This window comes from Priapulus caudatus, unplaced genomic scaffold, assembly GCF_000485595.1.
Source record: "Priapulus caudatus unplaced genomic scaffold, Priapulus_caudatus-5.0.1 Scaffold23, whole genome shotgun sequence".
Lineage (NCBI taxonomy): Eukaryota > Metazoa > Priapulida > Priapulimorpha > Priapulimorphida > Priapulidae > Priapulus > Priapulus caudatus.
This window is the reverse complement of record NW_014577084.1, coordinates 303,690-315,823: the sequence shown is the minus strand read 5'-3', so window position 1 is coordinate 315,823 and position 12,134 is coordinate 303,690. Positions and strand designations below refer to the sequence as shown.

The window sequence follows — 12,134 nt, the reverse complement described above, 5'->3', positions numbered from 1 at the left end:
GGGTCGTTGTCGTAACAGGTACTACAGATATGTACCCGAGGTAGTTTTAGGTTGTTTAGTATTATGTTTATATTTTTATATGAGGTATGTTTAGGGTTAGGGTTAGAGTTAGGGTTAGGGTACACTTCTGTAGTAGAAGTCTGGGCCCAAGGATAGAGAACATGGATCCCAATAAAACCAATGTGCCTAACTTTAACCCTAACCCTAATCCATAACCCTAACCTATTATATTGATATAATATTATATTTATATTGATGTAAATGACATTGGTTTTATTGGGACCCATGTTCTCTATCCTTGAACCGAAGTCTGTAGTAACCTCGGGTACATATCTGTAGTACCTGTTACGACAACGACCCCTTGAGCTTGATTAAGTAGCGGAAATCGAACTTACCCTGGCACTTAACAGCACTTTGTTGTTTGATGTTAGATGTACGACATCCTTCACCCATCCACAGACGAACTGATTATACGAATCTAGTGCCTTGTATGCCTTCAGATCGGCCAGGGAGTACGCAGATTGTGTGTAAACAAGGTAGTTCACAATGTCGGGGTAGGCAATTCCAGGTAAGTTTCTATGGTCAGCCGACCAATCCTTCTTCGGCACCTCGTATGGATCTAAACCACTGATCAGTTCCAGTTTTGCGTCATAACGTATCCTGGCTGTCTTGTCTAACGTCTCAATATACTTGGTCTTCTTTGGTTTTGCTGGTTTCTCAGACATTTTGAAATTATTTGTTGACTTGTTGAATGACTCTCAGCGTTACCAAGCTTGTGTTGTTTATTAGCCGTGACCCCCAAAATGGCGGCCGCTTCTACGGGCCCCGGATGTTGTGACGTCAGTGAATACTATCTATTGTAATAGTAATAGTAATAGTAATAGTAATACTAATAGTAATAGTATTAGTAATACTAATAGTAATACTGATTACTGTAATACTAATAGTAATAGTAATAGTAATACTAGTAATACTAATAGTTTGTCAGAGCACTGAGCAGCCAGAAGTCGAGTAGGTCACAGCCACGGCACAGCCACAGGCGCTTGGTACCCCACGTCTCAGTAAAAAAAAGGTAAATAAACACGAAATGTATTTACTACCAAAGTCTTAAATGTTTCTCTACTCTATTTCGCATATTATTGCCGATAATTACCCGTAAATGTCGGTGAAATGCTCATCTGCAACACACAAGTACACCGCACGCTCGCCCTTAGACGTACACCGTACAGGACTTGGATACAATAATGTAACCCGACAAGAGTAGGGTTACAACGTGAGCCTATTATTTTCTTTGGAGGAGCCCCTGAGTGATTCACACAGGGCGGTTTTATGGTGCGTTTTTCGAGACTACAACTTCCAAACTGGGTTTATTCTAAACACGAATTTTTGTCCCCTATCGTGGGACTTACTATGTAGTATGTATCACAATACTCTGTAAATATTAAACTAATATAACCTGTTACAAAATGTTGAAGTGACGAGCGGCGATACTTCAAGAGCCATTTCTGTTGACCTGTGACATACAGATTCCCAATGCGCATAGTGTTCGGCTAACTTCGTCATCATCCCATGATACATTCGATCTTGGAGCCGAAGTTAGCCGAACGCTATGCGCATTGGGAATCTGTACGTCACAGTTCAACAGAAATGGCGCTCGAAGGTATCGGATCGCCGCTCATCACTTCGAAATTTTGTAACAGGTTATATTAGTTTAATACAGAGTATTGTGATTCTAATGCTAGCCGCACACTATCCGACCCGAGCGTGATTTGAAGGCTTACGATTGGATTGAGATGTTCTAGTTTGGCTCGGGAGGCTTAAGATTGCATGGCTCTGGAGGTCATTTTGGCCCGATTCGAATTTTGAATCGGGAGCAGATCGGGTCGGATAGTGTGCGGGGCCTTACGACGCGACTCGGATAGTGTGCGTGGCCATCCGACCCGATCGGCGTGCGCTGAAGAAAATTGACCAATCACAGAGCAGCGCCATGGGAACCGCATTCGAATGGAATGGCATTCGAACCATGGAAAACACTCCCGACCCTTAGTACACGCTAAATCCGCTGGGAACGCCACGAGAGTGCCATGGTTTGCGTCAACTTTGAGTCGGGCAGTGTACGGTGGCCTCCCGATCGATCGGGAGTGGGTCGTATAGTGTGCGGGGGCTTAGTGCTGTGCACAGTGCAAAATCGGATAGTGTGCGGCTAGCATTAGTAAGTCCCAGGATAGCTGAGAAAGGTTCGTGTTTAGAATAAACCCAGTTTGGAAGGGTGTAGTCTTGAAAAACGCACCATAAAACCGCCCTGAGTGAATCACTCAGGGGCTCCTCCAAAGAAAAGAATATAGGCTCGCGTTGTAACCCTACTCTTGTTGGGTTACATTATTGTATCTAGCCCACTCTGTGCACAAACAACATGAATAAGAGAGCAGGTAGGAAAGCGTGATCGCAAAATTCGCTTGGCGCTCGCTTCATTTCACACCTTCACAGCACGAATACACATCCAACAGCTTCCATCTTGGTATCTATGTGTAGCTAAATGTTCCCTTGTTCGAATTATAACTCTGTCCTTTGTTCTTACCTACTCCCGCCAGAGATATCTCGTGAAATCCTGCAGGAAATGTTCTCTCCGTGAAAATGTAAAGAGGACGAGGTGTCTGTGTATACACGAGTAATGGGGCGCATTGCATGCCGGGATGAGCTGCTGCCGGCCTCCGAGCTCCGTTTCGAGGCCCGCCAAGCCAAGCACAATGCGCGCGGGCATGACGTCACACATACACGACTACAGTGATCGATCAAAAGTAGCGCCGTTAGGGATTTTCAGATGATACGTCCTCTTTACATTTTTACGGAGAGAACATTTCCTGCAGGATTTTACGAGATATATCTGGCGGGAGTAGGTAAGAACAAAGGACAGAGTTATAATTCGAACAAGTGAACATTTAGCTACACATAGATACCAAGATGGAAGCTGTTGGATGTGTATTCGTGCTGTGAAGGTGTGAAATGAAGCGAGGGTCGAGCGAATTTTGCGATCACGCTTTCCTACCTGCTCTCTTATTCATGTTGTTTGCGCACAGGGCGGGCGTGCAGTGTACTTGTATGTTGCAGATGAGCATTTGACCGGCATTTACGAGTAATTATCGGCAATAATAGGCGAAATAGAGTAGAGAAACATTAAGACTTTGGTAGTAAATACATTTCGTGTTTATTTACCATTATTATTTTTTATTGAGACGTTCCAAGTGTCTGTGGAGTAGGTGGCGTAGATTAATTATCACTCGGTGACAGTCTCAGGTTGGGCCAAATCCTATATCATATATCATATATAATATGATGTAACACACTACTGACAGTAAATGTATAAATGAAATACAATTGTATGTTACATATGAGACATACGTGATGCATGCATTTGCATTACATTACATTTCAGTGGAATGCCATTAGCAAGAAGACCTGTGCAGCACTGGTTCTTTCACTGTCTATCTGCTATTCAACTAAAGCATGTGGCAAATGAATGTTATGTTTCCTTTATTAATTCTGTGCTCTATTGCCATGTTTCACAGGCCTTCAACACAGCTGGTGCCTGTCTATGCAAGCAGAATGACTGACACTAGCTCAGTTAGGCTGAATATTGATGAACCAAGATGGGATCAAAATACATTCATGGGGCGCATGAAGCACTTCATGTCAATCACAGACATGCGCACGGTTCTCTGCTCAACCTCCGAATTAGAAAATGCCAAGAAGCTGGTTAACAGTTACAGGTGAGCATAGCTGATCTAAGGATGGGGAGATCAGCTGTGGCTGAATCAATGAGCTATGTGCAATTTAGTAGATTGCAGAAACAATTAGCACAAGATGAGAGGAAAGGGGGAAATTACTTCGGGAATCCTAGATACTTATTATAGAAGGGCATGTGAAGACTGCTGAGCAATCCTAATTTTGGCATCCCGCAAATGTGTTTTCGCAAATGTGCTAAACTAATCGGGTGTGCTAAACTAGGTAGGTGCTACGTAATGCAGCTGCCCCCCCCACCACCACCACCAATCTTCAACCTTGTCACATTGTGTGCAGGTTGGGTCAGGAGCCTCTGGGGACGACAGAAGAGCAACTGTGGCGTGCGAAGCAGCTGTACGAATCATCGTTCCATCCTGACTCGGGAGAGCTGCAGAACGTGATTGGTCGCATGAGCTTCCAGGTTCCTGGGGGCATGGCTATCACTGGCTGCATGATGCAGTTCTACCGGTGAGTCACTCACTCTTGGGAGCTTTACAGGAGATGAATATGGACGAGTGTCATAGTAATGTACGTTTCTTTGTAGTCTGGAATAAAACTATACTAGGTTTTTTTATTGTACGATTGGGACTGTCCATCGTGCGCGCATGATTGCAAGTAGCTCTAATTTATCGGTGGGGCAAGAGGACATTCAGATCTAAAAACAATGATCGATGTGGCGCAAACTCAACATTTTGGCATAAAAACATACACGTACACGTATCATGATATAAACTGGAAGAGCTTTACCAATCTAGCAACAATATCTGAGGAGATGGTGGAGGCACGTTTATCCAACTCAAGCAGGTAGATCGATTCGAATATGTTGGGATTCATTTATATGGCCACATGTACCTATTTATTATACTCATGTACATAAAAATGCTAGGGGAAAATTGTCATGAAGATACTGGATGGACTAGTAGTTTAGTGGCTGGTGTTAATTCACTGAAGATGATAGATGTATAATTGGTGTGAATTTCACATTGTACAAAGCAGAGATCTCATCCACTCTTGACATTTTGCACTGTGCCCAGCTGTCTTATTTTGTTATAAATTGGTTACCATGGTTACTGTATTTGCAGGACAAACACAGCTGTCATATTTTGGCAGTGGATCAACCAGTCCTTCAACGCACTTGTGAATTACACAAACAGAAATGCCGAATCTGACATGACTCCTAAGTAAGTGTCCGTGCTGTTATTGTCTACTATATAGCTTTATCATGGCTAAAAGTAATCGCACATTTAGTCACTTCGTAATCTATTGTTATTAAAACTCTGTAACTCTGACAATGTAATATATAGTGCGCAGAGCGATCCAATTAGAGAATGTGTAGGCCAAAGCTTCTGGGGAAGAGGGTAATGAGGGTGATGATAGTTATAGATGGAGTAAAATGCCATTACTAGCCAGTCTGCTTACAACCGATTGGTTGCAGCCATGCACAGTAGTAGTACGTACTACTGTTACTTATTACTTATTATTAGTTATTTTTATAATTATTACTTATTAGTGTTACCTATTACTGTACAGGCGAATAGCAATTGCTTACGTGACCGCGACCACCAGCGCAGTCTTGACCGCTATCGGACTAAAGAATGTTTTAGCCAAGGTAGAGCTTATACATCCAGAAATAATTTATTTGAGCTTCATGAGCATGAGTCCACTACATATATATGTGCATGTGTGTGCATGTGTGTGTGCGTACGTGCGTGCGTGTGTGCGTGTGTGTGTGTGTGCATCAGTGTGTGCTTGTGTGTGTGTGTGTGTGTGCGAGCGTGCGTGCGTGAGCATGCGTGCATGTGTGCGTGTGTGTGAATGTGCGTGCACACGCTTGTGTGTGTGTGTGTGTGTGCGCGTGCGTGCGTGTGTGTGCGTGGGTGCGTGCGTGCGTGTGTGTGCATCAGTGTGTGCTTGTGTGTGTGTGCGTGCATGAGCATGCATGTGTGTGCGTGCACGCGCTTGTGTGTGTGTTCCAAAACATTGTGAAACCACATTCAGTGATTTGATGCCATGGTATGGTGATGGTTTCAGAGGGCATCACCCCTAATGCAGCGATTTGTACCATTTGCTGCTGTGGCAGCTGCTAACTGTGTCAACATACCTTTAATGAGGCAGAGGTAAGTATTGTCGAAGATAAACACTTTTTATAATAGTGGGGAGTACTAAATCAGAGTTAGAACTTTGGCAGCTCATGTATAAACTCCATATGGGAGACACATGTTTGCGAGATTAATTGTGATTGGTTTAACGATTAAAAGTTAATCATCTTACTGTCAAAATGTTGGGAAATTAGAAGACGTTCAATTCCATCCACTAGTTAACAGCGAGTAGTTAATCACTAAATCTTTATGTTTACACTATCAATTTTTAGCCAAAAAGTTTATCAATTTGCTAAATGCATTCAACTTATTAACTAAAACTCGACAATGTAAACCCAGCTTAGGTGAGTATTGTTGTGGAATATTGCTGACTACTATGGATTCATGTTGTGCAAAATATGGAGTGAAAAAACTAAATTAACATTTTATGTCAAGTAAAGATTGGCCAAGCCTAATACTGTAAGGCCTTGTTACTTTCTTCTCTGACAGTGAAATTGAAGATGGCATCATGTGTGCAGATGAAAATCGAAACAAGGCTGTACAATCGCAGGTGAATTGTCAACTGCTCTTTAGTTTGCTTCTGTGATAACTGTAGCAGCCTGTTTGCTTTTAATAATTCATTTGCGGTCAGCCGAGAAATTATTCGTTATCACATTCGTCACTAATAATGAAAATCCCAGAACAGATATCTGTGTTCCTGCCAATGAATGTACAAATCCTTACTGCACACACTCACAGCGACAAGAAATTGCGTCGTGTTGTCGCGTGAGCTCTTGATGTAGGTGGTGATATATTTGCTTTTCTTATGTTCAGGTGGCAGCCGCAAAAGGGATAACTCTAGTGTTGGCGTCGCGTATTTTCATGGCTGCTCCTGGCATGCGTAAGTTTCTCCCTCACACCATGTCTGTAGGTGATGATGCAGACGAGATTTGCACAAAGACGGCAATTGTCTCTGACCTGGTACTGTACAGGCATCAAAAACTCACCTATGTTAGGTTAATCCTAATTGATTTCTTATTTGTAGTAAACTGGTCCACCATTTAAAAGCTGGGATGGTATGGTAGGTAGGCCAAAAAATTTCCATTTACTAACGTAATACGTACTCATATATATAACTAACCAGTGATAAGTCTTCTCATTATATGTAACAAGAGGTTGTGTTTTCGTGTGTGTGATGGGTGTACCTGGTATAATAAATCCCTATTGTATACATGTGTTTTTAGTCCTGTGCCCAATAATGATGGAGCGACTGGAAAAGACGCGCTGGATGCAGCGCATAAAGCTGCTTCATGCACCCATCCAGGTCATGATGGTGGGATGCATGTGAGTAACTCGCGTAACAGTGCATGCTTACTCGAGACAGTGTCTCCGACTAAGCGTTTTGTGGGTCAAAGTTCTGTGCTACGCTGCACAACATTGTGGAGTGGTAGTATTAATAATGCTGAATTAATATGGTCGGTTTTGTTGAATGCATTTTTTGCCAAATTCGATTGCCCTAATGCGGCGTTGCAAAAATTTTCTTTTAGCGTGTAGTATTTAAATTAGCACAATAGTTTAATATTATCCTTAGCACATTAGTTTATAACTTACTATATCCTCTTATACTGGTGCTGTGCTGGAGCCCATGTAATCAGCTGATTATTATATTACTACATTAACCATCTATGATACGACATTTCGTCGTGTTTCGTGTTGTTGTGCTACAACATTTTTTTTGCTTGGTTTGCAGTTTGGTTGTCATGGTACCAACGGCTTGTTCTCTATTTCCACAGTGGAAGTAAGTATTATTGAGCTTTATTATATACTCTGTTGTGTATTAGGATATCAGTTTTGTGTGCATTGATGTAAGGGAAAGCATTGAATTATAGAAATGTTAAACCACGACTCAATGCTGTGAAAAATGCATTGAAGCGTGCTCACGTCCAAAAACCATTTTTAAACACGTGACTATGTTTCATGTGCTCCAAGTTATGCTCATAGGGTCTATGTCCCCCAGGGTACTGCCGGAACGTACCCTGGCAACTATCTGATATGGTTAGGGTTAGGGAGTAGGCATAGGCGACTCCCTAGACTCGTTAGTGGAGTAGGCGAGGTACGGTCCGGCATATTAGATAGTACCAGGGTACGTTCCGGTATACCAGACTGTACCCAGGGTACGTTCCGGCAGTACCCTGGGGGACATAGACCCTCTCAGCCCAAGTTATAGCATAATACCTCTTGCTAAAACATTAGTCTTCCCTCTTATCCTGCATTAAGCCACCCCTCACTTGTGTGGTCTAACTCTGTGTTTCAGTGGCTGTTAAGTATTCTTCTTATTTCAACATACAGTTAATATAACTATTCTTCCACATTCTAGATAGTGCGATGATTTCTTGTAAACTTGCAGCCACGACACACACCCTGCATCGTTCGGCTTGCCTTAATGATGTTAATAAATTATTTATGTTTACAGCTCAATTAGCACTGAGACACTAAAGAAGTGGGAGCCAAAGAAGTATAGTGATCTACAAGATAAGTATCACGATAACATGCCCAGTACCATTTATTTCAATAAAGGCTTGTAATGCCGGGTTTTCTAGACAAATTTTACCAATTTCGAAGCAAAGTTACTATACCATTAATTATGTTACCAGACATATGGTTTACGATTGGTTATTTTACATGTTAATCTCAAGTGCTGGCACTGCAATCTATTGAATAATAATCATGTGATGCTAACACTTGATAGTGTTTTAAATCTCCATAGTTGCGTGATAGTTTTATCTGAAGTATACTGTCAAAAGTGACTGGTTGTATTATTTTAATGTTTGAAGCCAGTGACATTTTAATTAGGGTAGAATGAGGTAGCAGAACTTGCTTGAGCATTTGGTCATTCTAACAGAATGTTTCTTTTTCTTATTATGCTGTATGTGTTGCAAATTATATAAGGTTACACACTATGCTGTGAAGGTTATATAGGTTATTAGCATATCTCCAAGAGGCATCCAACAACAAAACGTGATAGTAAGTTAGTTGCTCAAAAAGTCTTCCATGTTAGAAATGGGCAAATAACAGTATTATATTGATGATGTTGTGATAGTTCCATTTAAATAATGTATAGTATGATGTGATCCAGGAGGGAAAACTGAGAACGTGACTGGTGGGATTATTTTTCTGCGAATTGTACATTTATATCTACGTGTGAAGACAAATCACAGCATAATCATGGTTTATTGGTAAAACAATGTTATATGGTTATTGTAGTTTCACTTATTTTTCTATCAAAAATTAAAAAAATCGTACATTATTACTAAACATCTATGAATAATCCATATAATAAGAATCCATGATTTGTGCAATCAGTTTGAGTAACAATCACAGACAAGCAAAACAGATTTGGGCAATTATTTAATTGGCACGGCCACTAGTTTGCGATGAAAACCAACAGCACTTGGCTATGGTTAATATAGGTAACCCGACGGCTGTGTGTGACTAATGTCTGTAGACCGTTTCTTAGAGCTAGGTTATAGGCAGATGTCTTTACACCCACCCACAGGCATGTCTGTGCAGTAAATGGATAAAGTTGCGTTTGCTCGCTAACAATACATGTACATGCTCGCATGCATCACAGAATTAATACTTTACCTTATAATGAAACATTTTTAATGCAATCACAATAGTTGTGGAAAATAAGACAACTGCTAACAGTAAAACAGAAATGCAATTTATAATGTGAGCATATAAACAACTTTTGAATTTATTGCAATTAAAGCAGCAATGGAAAATATATAAATTGTGACATATCATAGCATCAGCACCAGAAACCTGGCAGCACTGCACTGCATCAAATATTCATCAACCAAGTATCTTTGGCATGTCATATGGATTTTTAAGCATGTCCTATGAATGCATGTTTGCCATTAAATACTTGCTATGTAATAATGCAATATAATATGCAATAAAACTAAAAGATCTCAGGTGTAATACGTATACAGTGTATATGTATACGGAGGTGTATACCTTGCATAGGTTTCCCTAACTTTTTAACAGGTTGAACTATCGACTAGATGTGTCTTCATAATAACTTTGCTGGCCAGTGTATTTAGCAACAATACTAATTATAGAAAATGGTTACCAAAAATAATATTGTAAACATAGATACTGATTATCGTACGAGAATTCTTGTTTATGTTGGGCTAGGTACTATAAGGGAATATAAATATGCGTACAAAAATACTACGTGTGAACAATAAACTATAGCAGTTACCCTAATCTCTCGGGTACACATCCTTGTAGAGGATTGAGTGAAGAAGCTACAATGACACCGAGTAGCAATACTGATGACAGTAACATGCAAATGTGAGTGAGTGATGGCATGGGACAGTACAGATCTGATAATGGTGGCCAGGAAATGGGTTACACTACATGACAACTGATGAAATCCGTACACGCTAAAACGTTTTTTGAGACAGTTTTAAAATGATGAGAGCTATCTCAATATCCTGCGAAATGGATTATGCCCAGCTTAAAAACAGGCATCTGCCATATTAGTGACCGTATATACCATAGAAGCAAAAATGTTTTTCAGTTACATGTTCCTGTAGGAGTACAAAAACAATGCTATTCCTCTGTCTTTAAGGTTAAATTACTTTTCGTATTTGTAGCTTTTCGTATCTGCATTACTTTTTTATACTAAAAACGTAGATGGCACAGCAAACGTATCATGTAAATAATGTAAGTGAGAAATAGCAAGTCAAAGAAAAGAAGAATAGCAGGAGAAAGAGAGCCAGCCTGAAAAAACAGGTAAATGGGTCTGGATCTAGAACAACTGTTTTTGGACAGGATTGCCTGATGGTTTACCCTAACATAAAACATTTAAACCATTACAAAAAGCTACAGGACTACTGCCAGACTGATGCATTATGCTGTTACATACAAACCAAATATGCAATTGATAAATAAGCTGCAATAACAGCCTAGCTTGCCATCTTCAACTGTTTTACTTGCAAACTTGCAACTGTCACTGTGTATGTACCTATATAACTAGTGACTTCGTAAGTAATACAGAACAAATACCTATCACCTAGGTATAGCACAATACAGAATGTTCAGGAATGATAACATAGTAGAACATCCCACCAAATCAAAAAGATATTAGACGTGTTAACATGGCGTATGGGGATACCTGTAAAAACAATGACATGCCCGCAGACATGTCATCAAACCACTCAAATATGAATTTTCCAGCTAGGCATCCATGGTAAAAGTAATAAATGGTGCATGCCACGCATAAACCCTCTAAATCACCATTTTAGTGGCGATTTAATAATTAAGCAATTCTTTGATTGCTACATACGAACGACCATACAAAGGGCAATAAGATAAATACTGCTTGCTATCTACTAAACGTTTTCAAAATATACCGATACTATCCTAATTATCTGAATAAACCTCTACTTTGCACGCTTCCGTGAGCGGCGTGTATTCAATCAAAATACAACCCGACTCAAATTCCACAAAATTGACCAGCTGCTCGCTATATATGCTGCACGATTGCATAACGTATGTGCCCTCGTTATTATACTGAGTTATTGGACTGTCTAAATACCTTAGATTCTTAGCTCTGGCCATTCATAATACTTTTGGTTTTCTAGTTAGCTCTGGCCATTCATAATACTTTTGGTTTTCTAGTTAGCTCTGGCCATTTACAATATATTTGGGTTTCCATTGTTAGCTCTGGCCTTTCATAATACCTTTGGTTTTCCACTCAGCTCTGGCCATTTACAATATCTTTGGTTTTCCACTCTTAGCTATGACCATTCATAATACCTTAGGTTTTCCACTCTTAGCTCTGGCCACTCATGATACCTTTGGTTTTCCATGCTTAACTATGGCCATTTATAATACCTTTGGTTTTTCAACTTGGCACTGGCCATTTACAATATCTTTGGGTTTCCACGCTTAGTCCTGGCCATTCATAATACCTTTGGTTTTCCACTCTTAGTTCTGGCCATTCATAATACCTTTGGTTTTCCACTCACTCAGCTCTGGCCATTTACAATATCTTTGGTTTTCCACTCTTAGCTATGGCCTTTCATAATACCTTTCGGTTTCCACTCTTAGCTCTGGCCATTTACAATATATTTGGTTTTTCACTCTTAGCTATGGCCATTCATAATACCTTTGGTTTTCCACTCAGCACTGGCCATTTACAATATATTTGGGTTTCCACGCTTAGTTCTGGCCATTCATAATACCTTTGGGTTTCTACTCAGC

General features: G+C 40.3%; 2 protein-coding genes across 4 annotated transcripts in view; one reads left to right on the top strand and one right to left on the bottom strand.

Annotated features, from left to right (window-relative positions):
* The first annotated feature begins 350 nt into the window (after positions 1 to 350).
* Positions 351 to 9,173, top strand: LOC106813322 (sideroflexin-2-like). 3 transcript variants are annotated; one of them, XM_014817454.1, is made up of 11 exons: positions 351 to 568; positions 3,567 to 3,767; positions 4,078 to 4,248; positions 4,863 to 4,961; positions 5,311 to 5,389; positions 5,812 to 5,897; positions 6,369 to 6,429; positions 6,693 to 6,759; positions 7,103 to 7,202; positions 7,609 to 7,656; positions 8,332 to 9,173. In XM_014817454.1, exons 2-11 carry the CDS (start codon positions 3,604 to 3,606, stop codon positions 8,441 to 8,443), a joined length of 987 nt encoding a protein of 328 aa, XP_014672940.1. In that variant the 5' UTR covers positions 351 to 568; positions 3,567 to 3,603; the 3' UTR covers positions 8,444 to 9,173. The 3 variants fall into 3 exon arrangements, with proteins under 3 accessions (XP_014672940.1, XP_014672947.1, XP_014672932.1); XM_014817461.1 differs by lacking the exon at positions 351 to 568 and adding an exon at positions 958 to 1,011; XM_014817446.1 differs by lacking the exon at positions 351 to 568 and adding an exon at positions 1,008 to 1,072.
* Positions 9,174 to 9,586: 413 nt separating this feature from the next.
* LOC106813317 overlaps positions 9,587 to 12,134 on the bottom strand; it is a 19,395-nt gene continuing 16,847 nt past the window's right edge. Inside the window, exons 17-18 of the mRNA XM_014817432.1 lie at positions 11,843 to 11,983; positions 9,587 to 11,803 (exon numbers count right to left, since the gene is read on the bottom strand). The gene's annotated coding sequence lies outside the window, so the exon portion shown is untranslated. The remainder of the gene's footprint in view (positions 11,804 to 11,842; positions 11,984 to 12,134) is intronic.

Bases quoted from the DNA above. Each gene is read 5' to 3' on its own strand.
- LOC106813322 (XM_014817454.1), top strand. From the start codon at position 3,604: ATGACTGACACTAGCTCAGTTAGGCTGAATATTGATGAACCAAGATGG. The intron at 4,249-4,862 runs GTGAGTCACTCA...CTGTATTTGCAG, and splicing joins TGCATGATGCAGTTCTACCG to GACAAACACAGCTGTCATAT. The intron at 7,657-8,331 runs GTAAGTATTATT...TTATGTTTACAG, and splicing joins TCTCTATTTCCACAGTGGAA to CTCAATTAGCACTGAGACAC.